Source organism: Podarcis bocagei (genome assembly GCF_964188305.1).
Source record: "Podarcis bocagei genome assembly, chromosome: 10".
NCBI lineage: Eukaryota > Metazoa > Chordata > Lepidosauria > Squamata > Lacertidae > Podarcis > Podarcis bocagei.
Genome location: NC_138135.1, coordinates 72,930,138 through 72,955,250, shown reverse-complemented (window position 1 = coordinate 72,955,250; position 25,113 = coordinate 72,930,138). Strand labels below are relative to the sequence as shown.

General features: G+C 42.6%; 1 protein-coding gene across 19 annotated transcripts in view; it reads left to right on the top strand.

The window, feature by feature from the left end:
- MAGI2 (membrane associated guanylate kinase, WW and PDZ domain containing 2) overlaps positions 1-25,113 on the top strand; it is a 618,868-nt gene that overhangs the window by 509,109 nt on the left and 84,646 nt on the right. For 18 of the 19 annotated variants that reach the window (XM_081210614.1, XM_081210613.1, XM_081210622.1 and 15 more), the window contains 2 exons: positions 14,862-14,893; positions 16,721-16,910. In XM_081210614.1, the coding sequence (XP_081066740.1) occupies positions 14,862-14,893; positions 16,721-16,910 (222 nt within the window). The remainder of the gene's footprint in view (positions 1-14,861; positions 14,894-16,720; positions 16,911-25,113) is intronic. The other variant, XM_081210624.1, reaches the window with a different exon arrangement.

Genomic DNA, 25,113 nt, shown 5'->3' with positions numbered 1-25,113 from the left:
TTTTGACACTCGCAAGCATTTTGCAAAGGAAGCTGTGAGGAGAGCGATTGTCACAGATCTACCATCTGCTTGTAACATTCCACCTTTGCTTTCAGAACAGTTTAATCTTAGACTCTCCTGTGTAGATACTAACAACCCAGAGAGCAAACCATTTTTCAAGGAGAAACAGCTGCGGTTGCAGAAGCATCAGCTAATAGCGGCCTGAACTTTGTTTGTTAATTTCTATTGTACACAGAGGAGAAATGGCTTTACAGGTCTTTGTAAGCTACACCTATTTTACTGGACTTATATTTGGCCTTTCAAATTGTACCCCATAACATTCTTTTTGCATTTCACTCAAGAACAAGCAACTACCATCAATAATGGGAGTGAAATTCAATAAGTTCAGAACCCAGTTATTTATTTTGTCTGTGTCTTCACTGTTTTCCAGAGTTGGCCAAACCCCACTTCATCCCATCCCACTTTGAACTCTCATACTTTCGCTTTCTATGGATGCTGCCTAAACTTTCCAGCCTTTGTTCAAGATGTCATCCTTGATCATTAAATCATTGGGATGTTTTAAAACTAATGTATTTATTACATTTCTCTTTTCTATCTAAGAAGAGAAATACATGGGCTTTGCAAGTCTGTGAGGCACGTTAGACTGAGAGACAGTGACATCTCCAATGCAAACTATTAACCACTAAGGATGACTTGAGATTTGAACATGACTTTTTTACATTCATACCCTATATTCCAATGTCTGAAAATAGTTTTCTGAAGCTGGATTCAATAGCCAATTCTGCTACTCTTGTTTTTATTTCAATTTACACACTACTGTGACTGAACAATAGTGAATACTAGTTTATACTTCTCTGAACATGAACATGGCAAGATTCCTTGGGAGACTGTTGGTCCTTACTGATTATATTTTTTAAACCACAGAAAGTTTCTAAAACTCACACATGCAGAGACAATTCACAAAGCCATGGGAAGCCACATAAAATGGAGAGCAGTCTGTTCCTTTCAATGGAAATTAGCTCACCATGGCCAACATGTCATCAGCTGACAGCCAAAGCCCTGCTGGGAAGCATAAGCCCTTTGGATTGCCTCAGTAACTGCTAAGGTCTTCTGAATGATGATTGTTGTGCTTCAATATAACCTCACAATTAGCTGTAGTGCTAAGCTTTCACACAACACACTCGGGAAGCAGGCTAATTGACCTGCTCAAGGAAGGAAGTCATCCTCATCCATGGGGGTGGGGTACTAGGCTCCAGACCGAATATGCAATCTCAGCCACCTGTGGGGAACCTTGAGGGTGGTAGAGATCATGGCCACCTGTGGGCTGCTCTGCTCTATAAAAAGCATTTGCTCCAGTGCCTGGGTGCGGACAAGCCATCTCCTTGTTGTGGAGTCTGTCCCACAGACTGCTGGAAGCAGGGGCAAGGAGGGAGCCTTCAGACCTTGTTGTGAGTTTGCTTTTCCTTTAAATAAACTACTAAGACCTGATCAACCTGTTAGTGTGGGAAGCCTTCTTTGGGACCCTGAGTATCCAGACCCTTGTGAGCTCTCCTCTGGCTCTGTGGGATACAACACCTCCCTTTTCTGCAATGAGTTTGTGCCTACTTCTTAGGTAACATTGTTGATCCCCTGGTGCTTGCTGTTTTAAGTACTCAAATACTGAAAAGTCAGCTTTGTCTTGTACCATTTGATTGGATGATTTGGTGTCATATATTGAAGTGGATAATGTTTTGAGGGCATAAGCGTGACCATGCCATGTGTCTGTTCAAACTGTAGAGTAGAGGTTGTATCCTTTGCTGGTTTGATATCTCAGCATTAAACTATTAGTAGTAGTGCCTCATTTAGAAAATACAGAATTCTAAGAAAGCAAATAGTCTGCAAATAGTCAGGGCTTTTGCATACATAGCATACATTTAAAGCACATCACCCCAGGATTCTTGTGGGTGTGCTATAAACGTATGCAAGTAGAGGCCAGTGGGGTGTGTGGGCAGGGCTGTGTCACTATCCTGGCTTCCTAGTGCCATGCACCACTGCTGGCTACCAAAAGGGCAAGAGCAAGGAGGTGGTGAATCACAGGTGGGAGCATTGGATTGGCTCTGCCAGTGTGCCATGCTGAAGTTCCCACCGCTTCCCTCTCAGTAACTGGCAGCAATGCCCAGCACTGGGTGCAGGGATACAGCCACCCTGGCTGCTACTGTGTGTACACAGAACAAAATCACACCCAAGTGTGGTGCTATAGGCACAAGGGGTTAAGTGGGTGTTGCAGTGAGCAGATCTGCCACCCTACAACCCATGAGTTTCCAATCTGTTTTGAGGGAGGGGAGGTTTTTGAGTAAGTGGGAACCCACCCACCCCCATATTAGCCATATCTGAGTATACAGCTCTGGACACATTATTTTTTAAAATCTGAGCACTCTGCTGGCATTGTGTTCATAACTTTTATCTATGACCACACCATGGAGATCCTTAAGGAGAATTGCTCCCTGTTGGCCTGCAGCTTTCAAATATCTGGAGTGTTTGGCGATTTCACAGTCACTTCTAAGCATACTCTGGAGTAACTTTGCTCAACCAGGAAGGTTTCAAATGGTATAGATGTTTTAATTTTAATTTTCATTGGGTTTTATGCATAAACAAAGAAAACAAAAGTAGCAAATACAAAAAAAAAAAAACTCCTCAGCAGACACCTACCAATTATATGTACACAATTCTATCCAGTGGGTGCATAATCAGAAGTAATCTATCCTGGAGTTTACTCATGCATTCCAAATTTCCAAGAATCCAGCAGGCAGCTGTTGAAGGATTGTTTGCACTGGTAGCATATGTTAAAGCTCCACCATAAGGCTCCAACATAGGGATGTCCAATTCCATAATAATTTTTTATTATTATTTATACCCCACCCATCTGACTGGCTTGCCCCAGCCACTCTGGGTGGCTTTCAACATATATAAAACATTATAAAGTTTAAACTTAAAAAACCCCCAAAAACCTGCCTTATACAGGGCTGTCTTCAGATGTCTTCTAAAGGTTGCATAGCTAATTACCTCCTTCCCTTCGTGTCACATAACTCTATACCCAGCATTTCTTCGATGAAAATAGGGACATCCTAAGGAAAAGCGGGACATTCCAGGATCAAATCAGAAACTGGGATGGCTTCTGTAAATTTGGGACTACCCCACATAGCAAGGATAACATCTGGAGTTTCAATTTGCTGTAGACTACAAATTATGAGGGTTTGTTGTTGTTTCTTCTAAAATGGTAATGTTCACACATTACTATACCAAACTGCAACATTCAAACCATGCAACATTTTCTATAATCGGGCAATAGATATACAGTATGAGAGTTGTACCCCATCTTGGGGCTAAGCTCTGGTGTGTTTTTCCTTATGTGGGCCAACACTGACTTTGCTGGTCTAGAGCGCTGCAGATTTGTCCATTTCACTTCATCAATCTGCTCACCCATATCTGTCTCCCAAACTGCTTTCAATCCTCTACGGGAGGTTGTCACAATTTCTGTTAAGATCTTCTAAATACTTGAGACTAATCCTTTGCTTTTAGAGCTAGCATTAGCAGTAAGATCTTCAAACTCTGTAAGAGGCCTTCTTGCCTGCATCCATGGGAGAATGTCACAATTTACATAACGGGAGCCATCCCACCTTGATGTTTCCAATACCAACTTGAAGTTGAACTTGCACTACTGGGGAATCATTTTGATAAAAATCACACCCTCTGTAATGCCCCCTCTGTTGCCATTTAGCTATAACTCTTCAAAGTGTCATATCAAGTACTTTAATCTAGGGTGGTTGGCTAACGGAATCAAAGGAGGGCAGGCTTTGCTGCCATTTTTGTCAAACTTGAAGCATGGAGAGTGTGAATATATTTCATATATGTTTGAGAAAAGAAGCTGATAGAGCTTCAAATGGTCAAGACCACAAAGGGCTCTTATTCAGCCTTTAATCCTTTATTTTAATCCAGTTTTTTTAAAACTTGACAGATCATATATAACTTACAAAGTTGAAATGCATTGTGATACATGCCATTATTTGGGAGTCGCCGTCCCCCCAACTGGTTTTCTATACAAAATGAAATGATATTAATAAGCATTTGTTTTTGCTGGCTTTTATCAAGAAAAGCTAAATAGGAGCTTCATAGAGTATTTTGTGGTTTTAAATACTAATTTATTTTGCTCTGCTATTATAAGCACTATAGGTAAAGCTGATTAGAATATGAAATACATCGATAGCATTTTTATACGAGAAAGACCTGTGGAGTGCAGTCAGCCATAGGTGCATTGTAAACCACTGAAAACCAAGTTTTGCTGATCTTCTTGTTTACATCATTTGCCTTTGCAATGAAACGAGAGAAGATTCATATTGAGCCTGTAGCTCCTACCAAAAGGGGTTCTTTGGTGTGTGACATTTTCATTTGGGCATTCTGAAATCAAATCATACAAGGGATCCTTTATGGCAGGGCCCGACAGGTTGGACTCGATGGCCCTTGTGGTCTCTTCCAACTCTATGATTCTATGACTCTATGATTCTATGAATGTCAGTTGTGGTTGACTGCAGGCAGGCTTTCAGTGGGACAGGGATTCTTGCTGGGTCTTCAGTGCCATTATTTTTAAGAGGTCCTTCCACCCCAACTCCCCATTGGTTCTCACTTCCACACTAGTGTGCCTTTTTGTCAGCAGAGTCCCACAATCTCCCACGATGTTTGTGTCATCACCACAATACCATTCATGGTCATTGCACCGGCCTAGACTAGGGGCAGAGCCCACCAAATACAAACTTAACAGCCACTGGCCTGTTCCTTCCTTTCATTGGAAGTAATTCTGGCTGTGCAGAAGAGCTTGTGCAATGGGACTTTGGTGCTCCCCTGACAGACACCCAAATGTCTGTCCCCTGACAGACACTCACCTGTCCTGGATTAGCAGGAAAGAAACTTCAGAGGTCAACAGAAGTAGGACCTGAGAACAGCAGCTACTTCCTCCCATGTTATCTTGGGTCATCCTCCCAAAGTTGATGGCTGCTACTGTCTATCACAGTTAAGCTAACCACTTGGCATTTGGAAGCTCAGCTAGGTCATAGGAACATGGAAAGCTACCCTCCCATCAGATGTCAAGGAGACAAATAGCTATACAACTTTTAGGAGACATCTGAAGATAGCCCTCTATCGGAAACTTTTTAATGTTTGATGTTTTATTATGTTTTTATATGTGCTAATGTCTACCCAAACCCTTCTACGTTTCTGCCTATATTCTCCCCTCGCCCCCGGCAAGAACAGTGGTGGTAGCAGCAGCATTCGTAGTGGCCTAATCCAAGTTTAACTGGCTTGCCTACAAAGGTAGAAATTGTAGCTGTATATGGAACAAGACTGTAAAACAGCAATCAGTGAAAGAATCAGAACAGGCACAAGTACCTTTTCCATTACCTGTGTGTGAGAAAGAGAGACAGAAAGAGATAGGCTATGTATGCCTGAAGGCACTTCATACAGCAACCTTGCTTGGTTAATGGCTGGGCGTGAAACTATCTAAGATCCTGGTGTCCACCAATTTGAGTTCCATCATGCATATATCAGCATCTCTTATCATGTCCTCCTCTCTCTGTTCCACATGTTTTGCCTCCTCACCTTCAAAATTATAGGAAGGGCTTCGTATGACAGCTTCATCATTTCCTTCACTGGGTGCAGGAATTTTATTTTCAATATAAACAGGACTCTTGTTTTTGCACCCCCCACACACCACTTTTAACAGTTCTCTGAGACGTGGAGGGAAGGAAAAGGGGAAACTGGGACATTTTGGGATCAAATCAGAAACCAGGAGGCTTCTGTAATTTCAGAACTTTCTCTGGAAAACAGGGACACTTGGAGGGTATGAGCTTTTGTAAAATGACCACTCAAGATGACTGGGCCCTGTTCTTGTTACCCTTAGCACTTTCTCGGTGAAACCCAGGGAACCAGGCCCCAAATCTTTTAAGCAGAGTGTGATTGGAGCTGTAGTCTATGACTTGGCTCAACGTCTTGATTTATCTACTCTTTAATTGTAGTATTGTGACTGTGGTATAGCTCTTGTCAGGATTGTGTCACAGTTTGTGGTCTCCTGTGTGGATAGCATTATTTGGGAGGAACTTCAGGGAACATGAAATAACAGCACATCTTAGGTTGACAGGTATCTCATATCTCACCACTAAACAGCCAAAACTAGTTCCTAGGGGTGTCTTTGATCCCTGGTTTGTCTCTGGTTAATGTCCAGGTATTTTCATTGGTATTTTTAGGGATTAGCATTAGACTTGTGGATTTCTATTTGCGTAGGCAGGTCACCCTGAGGTAAATGGGGTACAGGAAGTCAATGTCGTTGCTTCTGCCTCTAAAAAACCATTTTCTGACTGGCTCTGCTTTGCATATTCTGGGCTCTGCTAATGAAATAAAATAAAAATAGATCACATAGGGCTGGTCAGCCCCCGTGTTCCATGACACACCCTCATTATTCTGAGTTTGAGAGACTGACAGCCTATTAGACCACCAAAGTGTTTCTGAACAGCTTATGCTTTCAATCACCTATAACATGCTTTTGACCCCCAAGGTAAAACACTTTAATTTTAGCAGCTTGGGGGAACTTTTGATGATGATTTTTATTTGTGAGATTAATGGACCACTAACTGTTGCCATTTTTCATGCTTGCTATCAATGTAACTTGCTATAATTTTCAAACCAGCTGTACCGTTGGGGCATTCTTTAAAATACATTTAACCTTTTAAAAGCATATATGGGTTTTAAACTGTTTTTCTGGTCCAACTGCTGGTTCCCTTTATCTTCTTTTTACCGCTTTGCGTTTCATAAATCCAGTTGAAATGCTTCTGCATTTTCTTATGAAAGATTTCCCCTGTGATTATAAATTGTTAAATCTGTACCTCTATCCAGACTAATTCGTGTCCTTGAATCCATGTGTAAGAATCCTAAATCTCTCCAGGGCTATCATACTGTAGGTTTAAATTATGGGGGGAAAGTAGGTTTGAATTATGGAAAAAACAAAAACTGTTTTCAGTGGCCATTTGTGTTCCTTCATAACCAAGGCCAACCATCACCACCCTTGTTTCACCCCTGCCCAAATCCTGATGCTATTTTGTCTTCTGTGTCCATTTTGTCTCTGGGTGCTTAGCCCAGCCCTGCGCTGGGGGTCTTCTGTTAGGGTCAGGTGGTGAAGCTCCATGAAATCCATTCTGTTGATCTGCCAGGAAGACAGGAGAGACTGCTGATTCCAGGTTTAACTTGCCCTTAAGCATGCCGGAGGAACTACCTGCTTATATTAATAGTTAGGGTGAGTTCAGAAGTTAGAACAACTCTTTATTGTTTATTTGACTGCAATACTAAGTTCAGTAGATTTTCAAAAATCAATTTGTTTGGTTAAAGTACAGTTGGTGTGGCTTAATCCCAGGAGACCATGAGCACTTTGTCTTGAGCCTTTTAGCTAAGCTGTAGAGTCCTATTGCTCTATATTCAGTGGGTGGAGGCAGCTTCAATCAATTGGGTTGTTCTGTTGTGGGTTTAATGCATACTCTCCAACATTTCTCCAGTGAAAATAGGGACATCCCATTCCATAATAAGAATTCTATTATTTATTATTTATACCTTACTCATCTGACTGGGGTGCCCCAGCCACTCAGGGCAGCTTCCAACATATATAAAAACATAATAAAATGTTAACCATTAAAAAACCTTCCCTATACAGGGCTGTCTTAAGATGTCTTCTAAAGGTTGCCTAGTTACTTACATCCTTGGCTTGGAGGGGTCTCATAACTCCATACCCTCCAGCATTTCTCTGATGAAAATAGGGACGTTCTCAGGAAAAATGGGACATTCTGGGATCAAATCAGAAACTGATATGGCTTCTGTAAATCCAGGACTGTCCCTGGAAAATAGGGATACTTGGAGGGTCTGTTTAATGATAAAGGTGGGGCACTTGGATGCCTATGTAAATTGGTCTTCCTAGTGACCCTCATGGGGTTCTGGGCAGCAGAAAGGGTAAGAACTTAAGGATCCCTGAGTACAACACAAGGGCATGGTACCAACTAACCAAAGGGAGTTGATTATCACCAATGTGCCCCCAACATGCATCCACAGAAGGGCCGGCCCACCCAAGAGGCAAAGTGAGGTGACTGCCTCAGACAACAGAATCCACAGGGGCACCAGTCCCCGATGGAGAACTTTATTCCCACCTTGCTCTTGATGTAGATCTACACTCATTCCTTCTTCCCTATCAGGGAAGGAAGCACCATGTTGTGGTTCTCCACAGGTGCCAAATATTGGACCAGCCCTAGTCTCTTTTTAATATGAAAACAAAAACCTAGAATTTGTCCTTTAAAATATGAAGACAGTACTGCCACAAAACTGAATGTAAATCTAACATGAAAACAATGACCTGTACTTTGGGAAAGAAAGTTTTTGATTAAGTGAACTAAAGGTTGCATCACGCAGGACCTTGAAAGTACGCGCCAAGATCAATTATCCCCCTGGAAAGTGTCAGGCAACCATCTGTTCCTTTGCAAAATAACCGAGGAAGCCATATGCGAAGAGGCATTTTGATGATAAAATGGAATAAGCAAAGTCTTATGGACCTTATCGTCCATGCATCAAGTGATGTGGAAACAAGATGGCATCCATGAAATCAGCAGTGACTGACTTTGGCCTTCCAGAGGTTGCTGGACTCCAACTCCTATCGGCCCCAGTTAGCATGGCCAGTGATTAGAGATTAAGAGAATTGTAGTTCTGAGAGACAACAGGCTTGCGACCCCTACCTTAAATTTCATTGTAAAGGTTCTGAGTTCACTCACTTCCAAACATTGACTAAACTAAACTATCACCAACCTTACTTGTTACTAGCATCCAGAATAATGCTCATTGCTGAAAATTTCCAGAAGCTTCAAAAGAGTGCACAACATCTTAATAGAATGTTTATATATATATATATATATATACAAACACACACACACAGTGGTACCTCGGGTTACAGACGATTCAGGTTACAGACTCCGCTAACCCAGAAATAGTACCTTGGGTTAAGAACTTTGCTTCAGGATGTGAACAGAAATTGCACAGTGGCGGTGCGGCAGCAGTGGGAGGCTTCGTTAGCTAAGTGGTGGTTCAGGTTAAGAACAGTTTCAGGTTAAGAACGGAGCTCCGGAACGAATTAAGTTCTTAAGCCGAGGTACCACTGTATGTGTATGTTTTCAAAGTGCAATAAAGTAAAATGAATGTGACCAGGTAATTTGTTCATTTGCTGTAAGATTTCATCTTAGATTAGGGTTCAACTAAAAGTTGGACTTTGCCCTTTTCCTTCGCAAAGGGCTAAACTGAATGCAAAGACAAGTGTTCTAGCTACATCCCCACCCCCCACCCCCTGCTTGTCTTTATTATTCTGGTTAAGTTGCACAAGGCTTTATTTGTAGTTGATGCGCCTAAAGCTTTTTCCAAAGAGCATTGCACGTATGTACTTACAATGAAGTTGGGTGCTAAGTTTTGACAGCTGAGAAATGAGAAGGAAATAGCAGCATGGTTAGGGCAGTATGCTTCCCTAGTGTAGAAAAAAGGGGGTTTAAAAAACACTCTTAAGAGGGTCTAATTCCCAAATAGCCCAGTGAAGGAAGCTTCTGCTTGGCCTCTGGCAGTGGCAGCACTGCTGGGTTCCAGGGTGGGGCAGGGGCAGGGTGACAGTGAGGCAGGAGTGATTTGGGATCACCTTACCACCTCCCTGCCCTGTGCCATCTCAGAGCGTGACAGCAATACTGCTGGTGGGAGGCCAGGTCCATGGCGCCACCCCTCCCCACCAGTTGTTCTCATGGGTATGGAATGGAGTATCCTGAACATGGAGCAGGGGCAATTCACAGAGTGACACTCCCCACCTTGTCTCTGTATAATTGCATGAAAGGTAAAGGGACCCCTGACCATTAGGTCCAGTCATGGCTGACTGGGGTTGTGGTGCTCATCTCGCTTTATTGGCCGAGGGAGCCGGCGTGCAGCTTCCGGGTCATGTGGCCAGCATGACAAAGCCGCTTCTGGCGAACCAGAGCAGCTCACGGAAACGCCGTTTACCTTCCCGCCGTAGCGATACCTATTTATCTACTTGCACTTTGATGTGCTTTCAAACTGCTAGGTTGGCAGAAGCAGGGACCGAACAACGGGAGCTCACCCCGTCACAGGGAATTGAATCACCGACCTACTGATCAGCAAGTCCTAGGCTCTGTGGTTTAACCCACAGCGCCACCCGCATCCCAATATAATCAGCCTGTTTTCACCCATCTTTTTAATCAGCCTATTTTCAGAAAAGTTAACTGTGTGTACTTATTAAAACTTCCCATTCTATCTTTGGCACTCCTGCAGAGGCTATTTTTGAATACTGAAAAGAAGAGTAGCTTCGTGCTTCAGGTGGCAATTGTTAATTCAATTAACAAGAAATGCCATTTGGGGTGGAGTCTATCTCTATTAAGATCAGTGTGGGTTTTGACGTTGACCTCTGGAACTGAACCATTTGTTTTTCTTTTATTTTTACTCCACTATATTTATTATTGACATTTTCCTCTTGCTCAGTAATACAATTTTTCTGGGTGGCTTACAAGAGAAGCTGGAAAACAATTACTGTACACAGAAAAAATGGGCTGTAAAAGGATAAAATCTTATAAAGGGTAAAACCAGCAGGTACAGCAAAGCTCACAACAGCACCTACTGCTGTAGCTTCCATGGTTAGCTAGATGTTTGGGAGGTGGCTGCCGTGTAGAGCTTTTCTTGCTGGGCTGAAAGTGTGTCTGGGTCTATCTGCTGTTGATCCTGTCCTCCTCAACATCGCAGCCTTTCTGGTGTCCTACCCCCCCCCCCCCCCGGTATAGTGGGATACACAATCATTTTAGTTGCTAGTATTTGTAGCTTTGTGTTTCCCTATTGAAATGTACATAACTGTTATGCAAATGTATCTTATAAACACATCCCAAAAGTGGAGAATCAGGATAAATGCAGCCATTTCAGAGCTGAGTCCCTGAAGCTACAGGGGCTGTTTTGTTTTGTTTACTTATTTATAAGGGTGTTTTTTTGTTTTGTTTTTTTACCCGCTCTTCATCTTAAAGTCCCAGGGCGGATTATAACAATGTAATAAACAATTATACAGATAAAACAGTTACAATTATAGAACAAATAAAACTGTTCCAGATGGAACAGAACGGCTCGGCAGCTTTGTTTCCTGGTCTCTGCTGCTAGGACACAGCATTTTCACTCTGAAAATAAACATTGAAAGTGAAAGTTGGAGGAAGAAAGTGGCTGGTCACTGTTAAGTTGTGGGTGAATATATCAGACAACACAGCGATTCTTCAAACAGCTCTTCTTTATTCAGAGGCCAGAACAGAACTGAAGGGCTGTCAGCCTGCTTATATAGAGCTCCAGTACAATGTTACTGTAGCAACTTTCAAAAACTATCCAATCACTGAATGTCACTTTCGATCCTTCATTTGCATAACTATCTACAGTATCCCCCTGCTGGCCCAGGGTGAGAACTTCAGTACATAACAGTCACACTGTCAGGCTGTGGTGGTTCCAGGGCTATGAGGAGCCTGCGAAGCAGAGCAACACCCTCTTTCAAATCAGTAAGGAATGATTGGTTCTTGGCCAGTGCTTCAGGTCCAAGGCCTGTGAAGTAATTGCTAAGGACAGGGTCAGACTGATCTACATGGATGTTTAATATAGCCAAAACCAAGGGTGACATTGCTTTACTGAATCCTCTGAGTTTCCTTGTGAGATGAACCTCTCTCCAAAGGAGATATAACACATGACTGAAGGTCACTGTACACAGCCAGAATCCACCAATGGATTTTTCCGGAATCTCCTGCTGGGAAAAATTCAAGGCCGTTTGCCACAGGAATGAAACTGCCTGGTATACCAAGGGAGACAGTGAGTGGGGTCTTATTCATTGATGGGCAGTTACCATAGGTGCTGCCAGAGAGCATATTTGCTCTCCCAGCTGGTAACTTTATTGTGATTAAGATGCCATTGGTGATATGTGAGCATGTTTTGTCATAAAAGCCCTATCCTACTTACCCCAGCAATCTGATCATAGAGATGAATGGTGGTTTCAATTGATGGTATATCACCAATGCTCTTCCATTCCCTGGCTGAGATTTGGGCTGAACATGGCTACTTTGCACTACAGGGGTGGGGTACCTATTGAGAAGGCCCACTCTAACAGAGTCATGGAATTTGATGGATTCTGGAACACTCTTGTTGAGGTTAGCGTCACACCATGGAATGAGAATACTGTTATAATTACATTTTCATTTTACAAGCAATGAACATTAGTCTACCCATTCTTTTAAATACCACAGAATGTTAATGAATATTTGATATAAAATCATTCTCTCTGTTTCCAGTTCAAATCTTCATTCATTCATTTATTCTTACATTCATATAACCAGCCTTTCTTGGATCATGGAGTCCAACACAGCTTACGAGTGGGTCCTAGGCAGTCACCCCATATCCCATAATGACAGAGCTGCAACAAAAACGGTACCACCAACAGGCAAGAAAGGAAATATCAGTTACCCCCCCCAAAAAAAAAAGCCAAAGAAGGAAGGAAAAATACCCAAGCAGTCCCAGAAATACTCAGTGACATTGAATATTGAGTGACTGAGGACGGAAGGAGGATGAAGAATACAGTATAGGTGGAAAAACAGTAGAAAGAAACATTTCATTGTCTAGATAGGTCATTTCCTGGCTCACACTGGGAAATTATTTTAAAATGTCACTAGGAATGGGAGATATAACTGGTCGCAAATATTGGTGGGAAAGTCAGATTTTAATGTAGCTATGAGTCTGCACATACATACACGCACCAACAATCCATAATGGAGTGAAAACCCCAAATGGGCAGGGGACTCAAAACAGGCCAGTAAGAACTGCACATGCTCAGTGAGTGTGGAATGCTGATGGACTGCTGGATAGGTGGGCATGGAGTGAAGTCAGGGGAACTGTAATGGGAATTGGGGTTGCTCGTGCGTAAAGGGTGCTGAAGCTCTAGGCAACGTTGCCTGGCTAAACCTTTCCCTGGCTGGACAGCCCTTTCTCCATGGCTGTGTCAGTCACTGGCAGAATCCGTCAGTGGGCGTTTCCTGAACTTCTTCCAACATAAAAATTCCTTGACGCCCAGTCTCCGCCTAGCCTCCCTGCGCGGAAGTTTCCTGCGCAGAGTAGGCGTAGCCAGCGGAGGTCCTGGACTCTCCCCGCTGGTCTCTGTGGAAGAGTCTTGGAGCTCTCTCTCTCCGAAGTCCTTCCCTGATCCCCTTCCTCCCCGGTGTCACGCTGATTAGCTTCCTCAAAGGGAGTGTTCTCTCTCCCTCTACTGGTCCCTTCTCCTGCATGGTCGGGGAGCCTTACCTCCACTCTTGGCTCCGATGGCAGTTCCCTGACAGGAACCATCAGTAGAAGGATTTCACACTGTCCCGTTTTGCTTCAAGGCCCAACTTCTCACTCTTAACATTTAGATCAAGTGTAGACATCTTCAGTGTATTGATTAAATATCACAGCAGAGGCCTGGATCCTAACCTTTCATTCTGTGAACAGAAGGTGCTTTCCTACACAAATCCCCAACACCACGCTTACATAGACGGGGGGGGGGGCTTCTGCTGCTCCCAGAAAGGTCCCCTAGGTGAACTTAATTCTCCTTCCAGGAATGAGCACACTGTCTGTGAATGGAGCAAAACTTCCAGTGCCAGTCATAGTTCCCATAACATACTAGAAAGAATTAAATTTTTCAAGGCATTGTTTTCTAGTAACACAAATCCTGAAAAGGGGAAAAATAACTTAGGTGGAATCTATACCTATATAAAAAAAACATTCTGAAAATGCTTCTTTTTTAAAAAGCGTTTTAAAAAGTACATTGAATTTTCCATAAGGCTCACCATCGTCATCTAGTGTCACATTGTATATTGCACTTTAAACACCCTTAAAACGTTTTATTTGCAGCCGTATAGCTGAGTCCACAGTCTTTGGACAAATGTTTCTGGACCTTCAAAAATAAGTATGCATAAAGTCAGACACTTTTCCATGAAAAAAGCCTTCCGCTTTTCATGTACTTACTGCCTGAAACTTGTTTTTAACATAGAAGCCACATATAAAGCAATTCTTTTCAGTGTGTTCTGTTACCAAAGTAAATAACAACAGGTCTTTTCTTTATTCATTTTATAGCGACCTAAAACATTTAGATATATTCTTATCAATATTAATTATCAATATATTGCTCGTTCCATTCTCCAGTAAACAAGCCACATTTCTACAAGTTGAGTTTGAAGTTTTTGGTGTTCATAAGAAGATAAGAAGTTTCTTAGGAGAAGAAATAATTGCAGGATTATTTATGCAGAAAAAAATGACTTATTCCTTGATTAATTTGGCAGTGTTGCTTGATGACATAATTTAAATATAATGTAATATGTTTTATGTTATAGTCAAGTATTGTAGCTATTCCGAGTTGTCAGCTGTGTTCAGTGCTACTCTGCTGAGTACCTTGAAATCCACTCTCTAGGTCCCTGTACAACTTGAGCAAGCAGTGAATTGAATTTTGGAAAATTGTGCCTGATCGTGCTCTTTCTAAAGATAATGTCAAATGTATTTTTGACTCCACTGAGTAGACGTTAAGGTGACCTTGGATGTTCAGATTAATAATATTCTTCTAGGCCCTTCTATCTTCCGTCAGGGACTATTGTATGCTCTCATCAACATTAATAAAAATTACACATATGAACAAACAACAAAGAAGTCTATTGTTGTCCAGTCTGCATAATAAAAATAAAACAAAGATGCACTGATGTTTTCTTTTCTTTTCCTTTCTTTAGGATTCTTTTCACCATGGAAGACTCCAAAACCTGTAAGTTTTCTTCTCAAAGTCTTTGCATTATGACATGTGATTATGTGCTAGTTATTGCTTTTGAGTGCATTCAGTTTCAGTGGGAGAGAATTAACTGGGTGCTTCAAGTGGCAGTCCTATAGCCCAAGTGCCATTCCCTCAATGAAGAGGGAGGTCCATGAATGGGATGCCACCTGTGATACCAGAGGGCCTGCCCCCACCTCCCTGCCCCCCGACTCTAAAACAGAGGATTCCCAGGCTTGTGCTGCTGGGGGCAGTCATGTATATTCAGGACCCAAAGCCTTGTTACTCTTCCCAACACATCCACAAAATTTCCCTGAAAATTTCCCTCCCTAAGATTGAGAACAATACTATTTACTTTAGCTGGATTGTGTATTATGTGGTTATTTATCAGAATGCCTTTCTAACCATAAACACCTGGAAAGAAACCCCATAGGACTGGATGGGGCTTCCTTTTGAAAGCATATGCTTAAGATCACACAGCACATCTTACCTCTTCAGGATTTTATACCGTACTCGTTTCAAGCAAGTTTGCCTTATGATTGCAGAGTGGTCACAACGTGGAAGTAAGCCTTTTTGAATTTAGTGGGGATTACCTACGGAACAGCATTCTTAGGATTATATTGTGACCTTTGTTCCTGTGTTTTGACCTGGAACCACCGTGCTTCCTGTGCTTCAAAACTCTCTGCAAAAACAGCTAGCTAATTAGTATTTCTTCCTAACATCTAATCCTCCTTGCTTCCACCAGTCTGTTCAGCATAATTCACAAAGCATTTCTCAATAGGATTAGCCAAAGGTAAGTAGATTATATTAGATCCTGGCTGCCTTGTGGCCTGGCTGCAGGCAGGTATTTGTTATCTAAGCTAGGCAACAACATTTCAGACCTGCGGGAAAACTCGGGCCAAGGAGGTTCAGGGCAGAAACCCCATTTTCAGCCAAAGGGCCATGTTCTCCTCTTGGGCAACCTTCTGAAGGCCAGGCAACAGACATGGGCTAAGGCCAGCCAGAGGCCAAATAGCAGCAGTCAGGAGGGCGGTTTGTGGCTCTGCCCCACCACACTGGCCACTCTTGGGGAAAGGGACGCAGAACGAGAGAGAGAATGAGAAATAAAAGCCTATCAGCTGGCAGCGGTTCCATCCCTGTCTTCAACTTGTTGACAAAGACCTTCAAGCATTTCTGATGTGTCAACTAAGCACAGGCCTCCTATAGAATGTTCAACAGTCAATAGTCTAGCTACTTTTCACATGGTGAATGCAACATATTTCTGTTGTATTTCTCTCGAAGGGAATAACAGAAATGGCAAAAGGAGTAAAATTATTTATATTCTTCACTGAGGAATGTGGCCCTCATGATGGAAAAGCTTCCCCACCCCTGTTTTACATAGTACTAACTGCCATGTACTCTGCAAATGCATCAAATCTTGTTTTTGGAGACTCTTGGGCAGGGAAAGATGGGGAGCCAGGTACAGATGAAATTCCTCAGCAAATCACAGCCCAAATCCCCACTGATGCAAAACACGCTTCTTTAAAAAAGTGCTGATGGCTGTGGTATTGCTGACTGAGACCACAGGACAAAGATAAAATACAAACCGTGCTTTACCTTGTAATAATCACATTCATTATTGATAAAATGCTCAAGGCTGCAAACCTATACATATGTACTTGAGCGTGAGCCCGTGAAACCCAATGGGGCTGATTTCTGAGTAGGTACAGAATGCAAGCTATGAACCGCGTGGGCATTGTACAGTTTTGTATAAACAAGACGTCGCCCTCGCCTGCAGGTGTTCAGTCTAAACCTTTGTTTTCTGCTGTCTGTTATTTATTATAGATGATGGAACGATGGGAGAATCAAGGCAGTCCGCAGACAAGTTTATCTGCTCCAGCTATCCCACAGAACATCCCCTTTCCGCCTGCCCTTCACAGGAGTTCTTTTCCTGATTCAACAGAGGCCTTTGACCCAAGGAAACCTGACCCATATGAGCTGTATGAGAAATCACGAGCTATTTATGAAAGTAGGCGTAAGTGACAAATATGGTCCCCCTCCGCAGAGCACTCGGAAACTTTAAACATTGCCTTATACACGTTCCAAAGCTGGCACAGTGGCACTGCTTGCCATAACTCAAAGCAAACCAAATAATGAATCCAATTAGTGTAGATATTACCCCCCCAAAAAAAAAACACTGCGATGAGTGCCTTCATACATTTATCCTAAATTTGCCTCCATTTGAGAGTGTCTTCAGTCTATGTCTCTACTGATTAATTGCAATATAAATAGATGGGAGCTCTGCAAAAGCCATAACTGCTTTTGGTTGGTGCCTGTAATCATTTGCTTGCGTGTAAATTGGCATTTTGTTTAGGTTACCTGCTCTGACTCTCCCGCCCAACAATGCAGAACAATGAATGTCAAGTTATTTTTACAATGCAACCTTTGCTATATTTCACAATGAAAGCGCTTGAAAACTTACATCTATTTTCCCTGGTGTATTTGCAGTCCTATCAGAATGCTGTATTGAAAATAAGACCCACACGTTTTATGGATATTATAAAGTGTCTTCCGGCATCTTACAATAGATACAATACAATAAATACAATATTTACAGCTTCTGGTCTCCCAGGGCCAAATTAGATGGAACAATGGCTGAGTCAGGATGAAAGAAATGAGCAAATGAGGAAGTTCTTGTGGATGGGGGAGCTTTGTGGGTGCAAAAGAGAGGCCCATGCATACAAAGAGCTTTCTGCTAGAATGAGAAGTCATATTCTCACTCCTTTATGTGTGTGTGAGAGACAGACAGACAGAGCGTTATTTAGACATAGTGCTAAACTGTGGCTTAGTGTTATGCCTGAATGTACTCATAGTCTCGTTCATACTTAAGGCTCTTGGCGTTTGCCTCCTATGAGGAAGCGCACAGCTTCCTCGGATACTGCATTACACAACACTACACTACTGTACGGGACGTGGGTGGCGCGGTGGGTTAAACCACAGAGCCTAGGACTTGCCGATCAGAAGGTCGGCGGTTCGAATCCCCGCAATGGGGTGAGCTCCCGTTGCTCGGTCCCTGCTCCTGCCAACCTAGCAGTTCGAAAGCATGTCAAAGTGAAAGTAGATAAATAGGTACCGCTCCAGCAGGAAGGTAAACGGTGTTTCCATGCACTGCTCTGGTTCACCAGAAGTGGCTTATTCATGCTGGCCACATGACCTGGAAGCTGTACGCCAGCTGCCTTGGCTAATAAAGCGAGATGAGCACCGCAACCCCAGAGTCAGTCACGACTGGACCTAATGGTCAGGGGTCCCCTTACCTTTGCCTTTACACTACTGTACAAGAGATTTTCCCAACATTACAGTAAATACATTAGCTGTAATCTTTGTGGGCTTCAGCCATGGTGTTTCTCAGAATTACCTTCATTTGGGCCTGTTTACAAATGTGGACCAAGAAACCTGGAATTAGTAATGACCCTATTCAAACCCATTTTTTGAAAACAAGCTTGGATTGATTTTTGACTTGCCTTTTCCCCTTGGTACATCTATTGCTTTAGTGGCAGAATGTGGATGTGGTGCTGAAAGGTTATTCCCCAGCGAACTCCCTTCTGGGAATGGTTGTCAGAAGGAGTGACGGGAGGACCTGTAATTAGCAAGCACTTTTTGAAACTCAGCATCTTTGCTTAAAAGATACTTGACTTGATCTAACACTTTAAAGACAGGGCAGTCCTTTTCCCAATAATTGCTCCCCATATGGGAGTCGCTCAACAGTAAATGAAATATTTTCACAGAGTCTTGCACTTGTTATTCAGCAGGGAGGCTCTTGAATAAAACTACTATAGACAGAGTCAAAAAGTGCAGAGTAAAGATTAACTTCTATCTGGTTAATATAAAAAAAAGCAGAGTAAAGATTAACTTCTATCTGGTTATTAAAAAAAAAGCTTGAGAGATAAAGAAGAATTAAAGAAGGCATAAATCAGTAGAAGAGATTATAACATGGGTAGGCAAACTAAGGCCCGGGGGCCAGATCCAGCCCAATCACCTTCTAAATCTGGCCCGCGGACGGTCCGGGAATCAGCGTGTCTTTACATGAGTAGAATGTGTCCTTTTATTTAAAATGTATCTCTGGGTTATTTGTGGTGCATAGGAATTCATTCATTCTGCCCCCATCCCCCCCAAAAAAATAGTCCGGTCCCCCACAAGGTCTGAGGGACAGTGGACAGCTGCTGAAAACGTTTGCTGACCCCTGGATTATAATCTTCAACCTGGGACAAAGAATATATTTTCAGAGGATTACCTAATATCAAGTAATTTGTAAGGGTCATATTTAATTCATATTTTGGCCTAAATGTCATTTCAAACCTTCAAGTTAAGCAAAAGTTAATTAAGTTTTGAACCTTGTAGCCTATATTAAAAACTGTTACAGTGGATCCCAAATGTTCCTGTGTACCTGAAAGAACATCTGCACCCCCATCGTTCAGCCCAGACACTGAGGCCCAGTTCCGAGGGTCTTTTGGCTGTTTCCTCATTGAAAGAATTGAAATGACAGGGAACCAGGCAGAGGGCCTTCTCAGTAGTGGCCACCGCCCTGTGGAACGCCCTCCGAGCAGATGTCAAACAGATAAACAACTACACAAGTTTCCGAAGACATCTGAAGGCAGCCTGGTATCAGGAAGTTTTCAATGTTTGATGTTTTGCTGTGCTTTTATTATGTTGGAAGCCATACAGAGTGGCTGGGGCAAATCAGTTTGACATCTGATAGTAGGGCTTTCCACAGGGTGGGCGCCACTGGTTCCCTGTAAGTTCAGTTCTTGCAGTGAGGGAACCGCCAGAAGACTTTTGGAACTGGACCTCTGTGTCCAGGGATGGAGACGCTCCTTCAGGTCTACAGTACCAAAGCCATTTAAGGCTTTAAAGGCCAGCACCAACACTTTGGTGAGCTTACAGAGGCTGCTCACCAATATAATTTTGCTTCATCTGGAAATGAAACAACCTTAACCTCTTACGTTAAAATTTATGCAATTCACACACCTGACTTCTTGTCAGTCTGCTCATAACACTAACGTCACTGTTTGGGTGGATTGTGATTCATTTTAGGAATGAGTAGCAAATTATCTCTGGAGACCATTGACCCTCCTTATAGCGTTGGACTCCAACTCCCATCAGCCACAGCCAGCATGGTCAGGGATAGTGGGAGTTGTAGTCCAGCAACATCTGGAGGCCACAGATTCCCCACTATGGCCATAGATGGTTTTGAAGCAAACTGTTTAGCACCAAAAAAATCAAAATGTTGTGTGTTATTGCAGTGGCGTAGCGTGGGTTGTCAGCACCCGGGGCAAGGCAAGTAATTTGCGCCCCCTAACCCGTGGATTTGCGCCCCCTAACCCGTGGATTTGCGCCTCCTAACCAGTGGATTTGCGCTCCCTAACCCTAACCCCCAGATGTTGTGCCTGGTGCGGCCGGGCCCCCCCTGCACCCCCCCACGCTACGCCACTGTGTTATTGTTCTCATGTGCTGCTTAGAGGCTCCCCATAGGCATCTAGTTAGCCCCTGTGACTAGATGGACCATGTGACTAGATGGACCATGGATCTGATCAAGCAGGGCTTTATGTTCTTGAATAATGAAAGAAGCATTAAGAACAAACACAAACATTGCAGAAAGCCTTAATCAAGGGTTCCATTGGCCAAGCAAACCTTAAGACTACACCACCATATGCCCTTCTTCACATTGCTACAATACATTGTTTCGATTTCTTGTGCCTGCGTTATATTGTCTTAGTATATTAACTAGATTGCCTGTTTTATTGGGTGTAATTTGCTTCCTGAGCAAGACAATACAGAAGAGTGCCCTGGGAACATTCAACATCAATTTGAAACCCCAACCGGTTCGTGGTATGCTGCAGCAATTAGACTGGCAGGGGATCTGCAGAATAATTAGCCCAATATGTTGCATAACATCTTACGCCAGCAAAATTTCCACTTTGGATGTGAGCACCCTTTTGTCATGCAACTCTCTTATGCAAAGTTTCAGAACAGCCTTCTGCTAGCAGAAAGGGCTTTGCACCAGCAGAAGGGCAACAATTGGGTGCAGTCTGATTTGAGTGATTCTCTTGAAATGTGCACCTGAGCTCGAGTGAATGCACTGAGGCTTTTTCGTTCCTTTCCTCGACTTCATTTTCCCTTTAGGGTGCAACCCAAGGTGCTCTTTATACTGAGGAGATGGGAGGGTCATTATAAGGCTTGCTGCATTATTTCCTTGAATGTTGGCCAATGGAAGTTTCCTCTTGCCCATATAGTCCTGTGGAAGAATGTTATAAGTTCAGCAGCCCATGGTTATCATTAGCATATTTTTTAATGCTGATATTGCTTAGATTCCAAGACTTTTTCCCAGTGAGAGCAGAACATGCATCTTTCTAGTGAAATGAGCTGTATTGCTTGCTAAACTAAGGGAAATTCTAGAGGTGATATTAAATGCGCAAAAGAGGGTTTGGGGGAGAGTGGTTTTATTTTTCATTCTATTTTGCATAAAACGTGCTTGAGATGCTACACCCGTCCTCACTTCCCTCCCTCAGTTATTTTTCTGCTTTGAAAATTGGCTGCTGGATTTAAAGTGAGAGTTTCCCTGAAGCTTTCTATATTAAGACATCAATCATGCACCGAAGTATAAAGTTGTCAGAAATCCACAGAAAATTCTAAAGTACACAATGGAATATCCTTTGTGTTTTCCATAACACAAAACCATTAAGCAGCTTTGTGTTTCTGAGGTTACAATGCTTGTGAGGTTACAATTTGTGTTTAATGTATGTACATACAAATACATATACATAATCAGAAGGACTTCAAATTGCAATCCAAGGCTGATGGGTGACATGCAAGTGCCATTAAACAGGAAAACAAGATGCTGCTGAAACTTAAAATGTGAACCATGAGATATTAAGCTTTAACTTAAAAAAAAACACACACACACACGCAAGAACTAAAAAATGTCACTAACAGCATAACCCTACATATGTCTACTCAGAAGTAAGTCCCACTAAGTTCAATAGCAATTACTCCTGGGTTAGTTGGTATAGGTATACAGCCTAAAATGCTTATTATTGCAAAACCTTGTAATGCTTGTTAGTGTGATGAAAGAGGCTACAAATATTCCTGAACTTCTGGGTATTATAAAAACCCAGACAGAGAGAGTTTCTTACTTTGTAGTGTTGATTAGTATATACAAGGTTGCGAAAGATGTAAGACTCATTTCAAGTTTAGTTGAAAGAGATCTCCTATACGCAGATTTCCCTAGTACGAAAAAGGGCAGAATTAATAACCCTAAACATTTACAGCCTGAGATTTATTAATAGCTTTTTCTGTAAATGACTTGCTCCTGCATTTTAATGCATACTTCATATTTTCTGTCTTCAGATATAAAGCTGCAGGAGATAATTTGAGAATTAGTTAAGTATATATGCAATCAGGCAAATTGGCTGAAGAGCATTTGTAGTATATCTCTTTGAAGGAGAGTGTTGAATAAAGGAGAATGTTAAGTCATTACAGTGATCCCTAAGCCCATTTTAGCCAAAAGGATGGGCAGGACAACTTATGAGTTAGCAAGCAGAGTTATTCTATACATGTAAGCCCCACTGAGTTCAATGAGACTTACTTCAAGGTAAGTGTGCATAGATTTCCCATGCACATTTACCTGTGCACTTCATAGAAGCGTCAGTGGAGGTACAAGGTGGTGGCAGAATTTACTGTGGCTGCCTAGCCTGTGGTTCAAAAGTCACCTGGCACCCACTACACTCATTATTAGCTACAGTTGAAATATAAGAAGTGTGAAATTCCTGCTTTGTCCCCTTTATGGCATTTCTAAGAAACTAGGACCAGATCAGAACCTCTGGAGGAATATATTGGGGGGGGGGTCGTCTTTGCCCTTATTGTGGAAGCTACACTCTCCTTCCGCTCCCCATGGAGGAAGCAGCTACATGGTTTCCCATTGTATTGTCTGCTTTATAACAATCAAATTAACACATGTCCTATGTATTTTGTCTGATATGCTGTAGGCAATTTGTGTGCAATATAATTAACAAGTTGCCCTTTACATATATCTCAAGGTGATTTACAAACATACCATTAAAAACAGCTAAAACAGTTTTTAAAATAGTCCAAAACACAATGATTTATTTTTACAAGAGGGTGATGAGAAGATACAAAGAAGTTAAAGGTAAAGGGACCCCTGACCATTAGGTCCAGTCGTGTCCGACTCTGGGGTTGCTGTGCTCATCTTGCTTTACTGGCCAAGGGAGCTGGCGTTTCTCCGCAGACAGCTTCCGGGTCATGTGGCCAGCATGACTAAGCCGCTTTCGGAGAACCAGAGCAGTGCACGGAAACGCCGTTTACCTTCCCGCCGGAGCGGTACCTATTTATCTACTTGCACTTTGATGTGCTTTCAAACTGCTAGGTTGGCAGGAGCTGGGACTGAGCAACGGGAGCTCACCATGTCACGGGGATTCGAACCACCAACCTTCTGATCCACAAGCCCTAGGCTCTGTGGTTTATACCACAGTGCCACCCGCATCCCTACAAAGAAGTTAGAGCTTTGATTAAAAATAAGGTTAAGAATATGTTCAGAAAATGGGCAATAAGTAAGCTTGCCAAATTCATCTCTCTCCTCCTCCTCATCTCTGTAGCTGCATTTTTACACACTTACTTACTGGTTTCAGCAAGCCCTGCCGAAACCCTGCCATGAATGGCAAAGAATGTTACTATGGAATAGTTTTCCCCCATTGACAAGAGGGGGAATCAGAACTCTGTTTCCAAATTTAGTATTTCACGCATTACTGTTTCTAGTGGACTAAATATAGGCTCAGGTACCTCAACTGCATGTTAGAGTGGCCACGATCTCTTTCTTGGCTGTGAGTGTCAAGTAGAGCACACATGTTATGTAACATTTCACTGGCAGAATAACCATTTTTTGCTTTGGGGGGCTCCTGTGAGCTACTATGGCAACTTTGCAGTCTGTGCATATCCGCCTCCCACCCACCTCCCCAAAATGACATGCTAAAAACTAATGTTTAGAACGGCCTTTTTTGTCAGCCTTCACTTTTTAAAAGCACATTTTGTCAGCGCACTTTTTAAAAGCACATTTAGATGTTGGATAATACAAAACATACATTTCTCAAACTATTCTGAGGAAATCATAGGCTAGGGAACTTGTGGCCATCAGTCCCATCCTGGCATGGCCAACAGTCAGGGACGGCGAGAGTTGTGATCCAGAAACCTTCAGTACCACATCCCTGCCGCAAAGTATCTTCAAGGATCATAAGCTATTTGTCCCACTTCCTGCATGCATACACACAAAATACGTATTTACACTTCTTTCTCCAGATCTAGGAGATGTGATAGTTCATACAGTTTGTGAATTTAAAATAAGAATTAACCCTCCTGGCATCACAGGGAATATGCCTCAAATGGAGAGGAAAATGTAAGCAGCAAAGATTAAACTTTTCCCTGTGCGGCTCATCTTGGCAGAAAGAGTTACTCGTCATGGCAAAATGTTTTTGTTGGTTATAGAAGCTGACAATGTATCCAAAAGCATTTCCAGATGAGATTATGAAAATATCAGCATTAGAGAAAGTGCTGTGGATGAGAAGTGGTTTTGATTGCTGGCTGGCAAGGCGGCCCCAGAGGGGTTACGCTAATAGAAAGTGTCAGCTCTGCGACTGATGGCTGTATTAAAGACGTAGCAATCAGCTTCTCTTCAACCCGGCACACATTTACAAAAAGTTGCACAAGTTACATTTGCAGTTAGACAATTAGAAGGCTTTTATCTGAGAAGCGATGCAATGGGAATTTCACCGTGTAACTGAAGGAATGAAACATAAACCAGCCATCATAATTTATTATCTTCTAAAAGTACAGTCCTACAGCTGTAAGTCCCACTGTGTTCAATGTAGCATTCATAGGAGTGAATCCTCACGGTGTATGTCTGTGTAGAAGTGTACCTAGGATGACAGTATCCTGTGGCAAAGATTGGACTGATACTGGAAAGAAGGGGAAGGGTTGAGAGTTGGCTTCTTCTTCCTATGGATCAGAAGAGGCTCACCCAATAGGAGGGAGAGAAACAAAGCAGCAGGGAGGTCAACGTAGTGCAGGCTTATCAGCAATGCCACTGCCAGGAAACTATAATAAATAACATAAAAAACTAGTGCTGTGTCTCCACCCCACTGAGAAGCTGCTTCTACTCTGGATGTAGAATC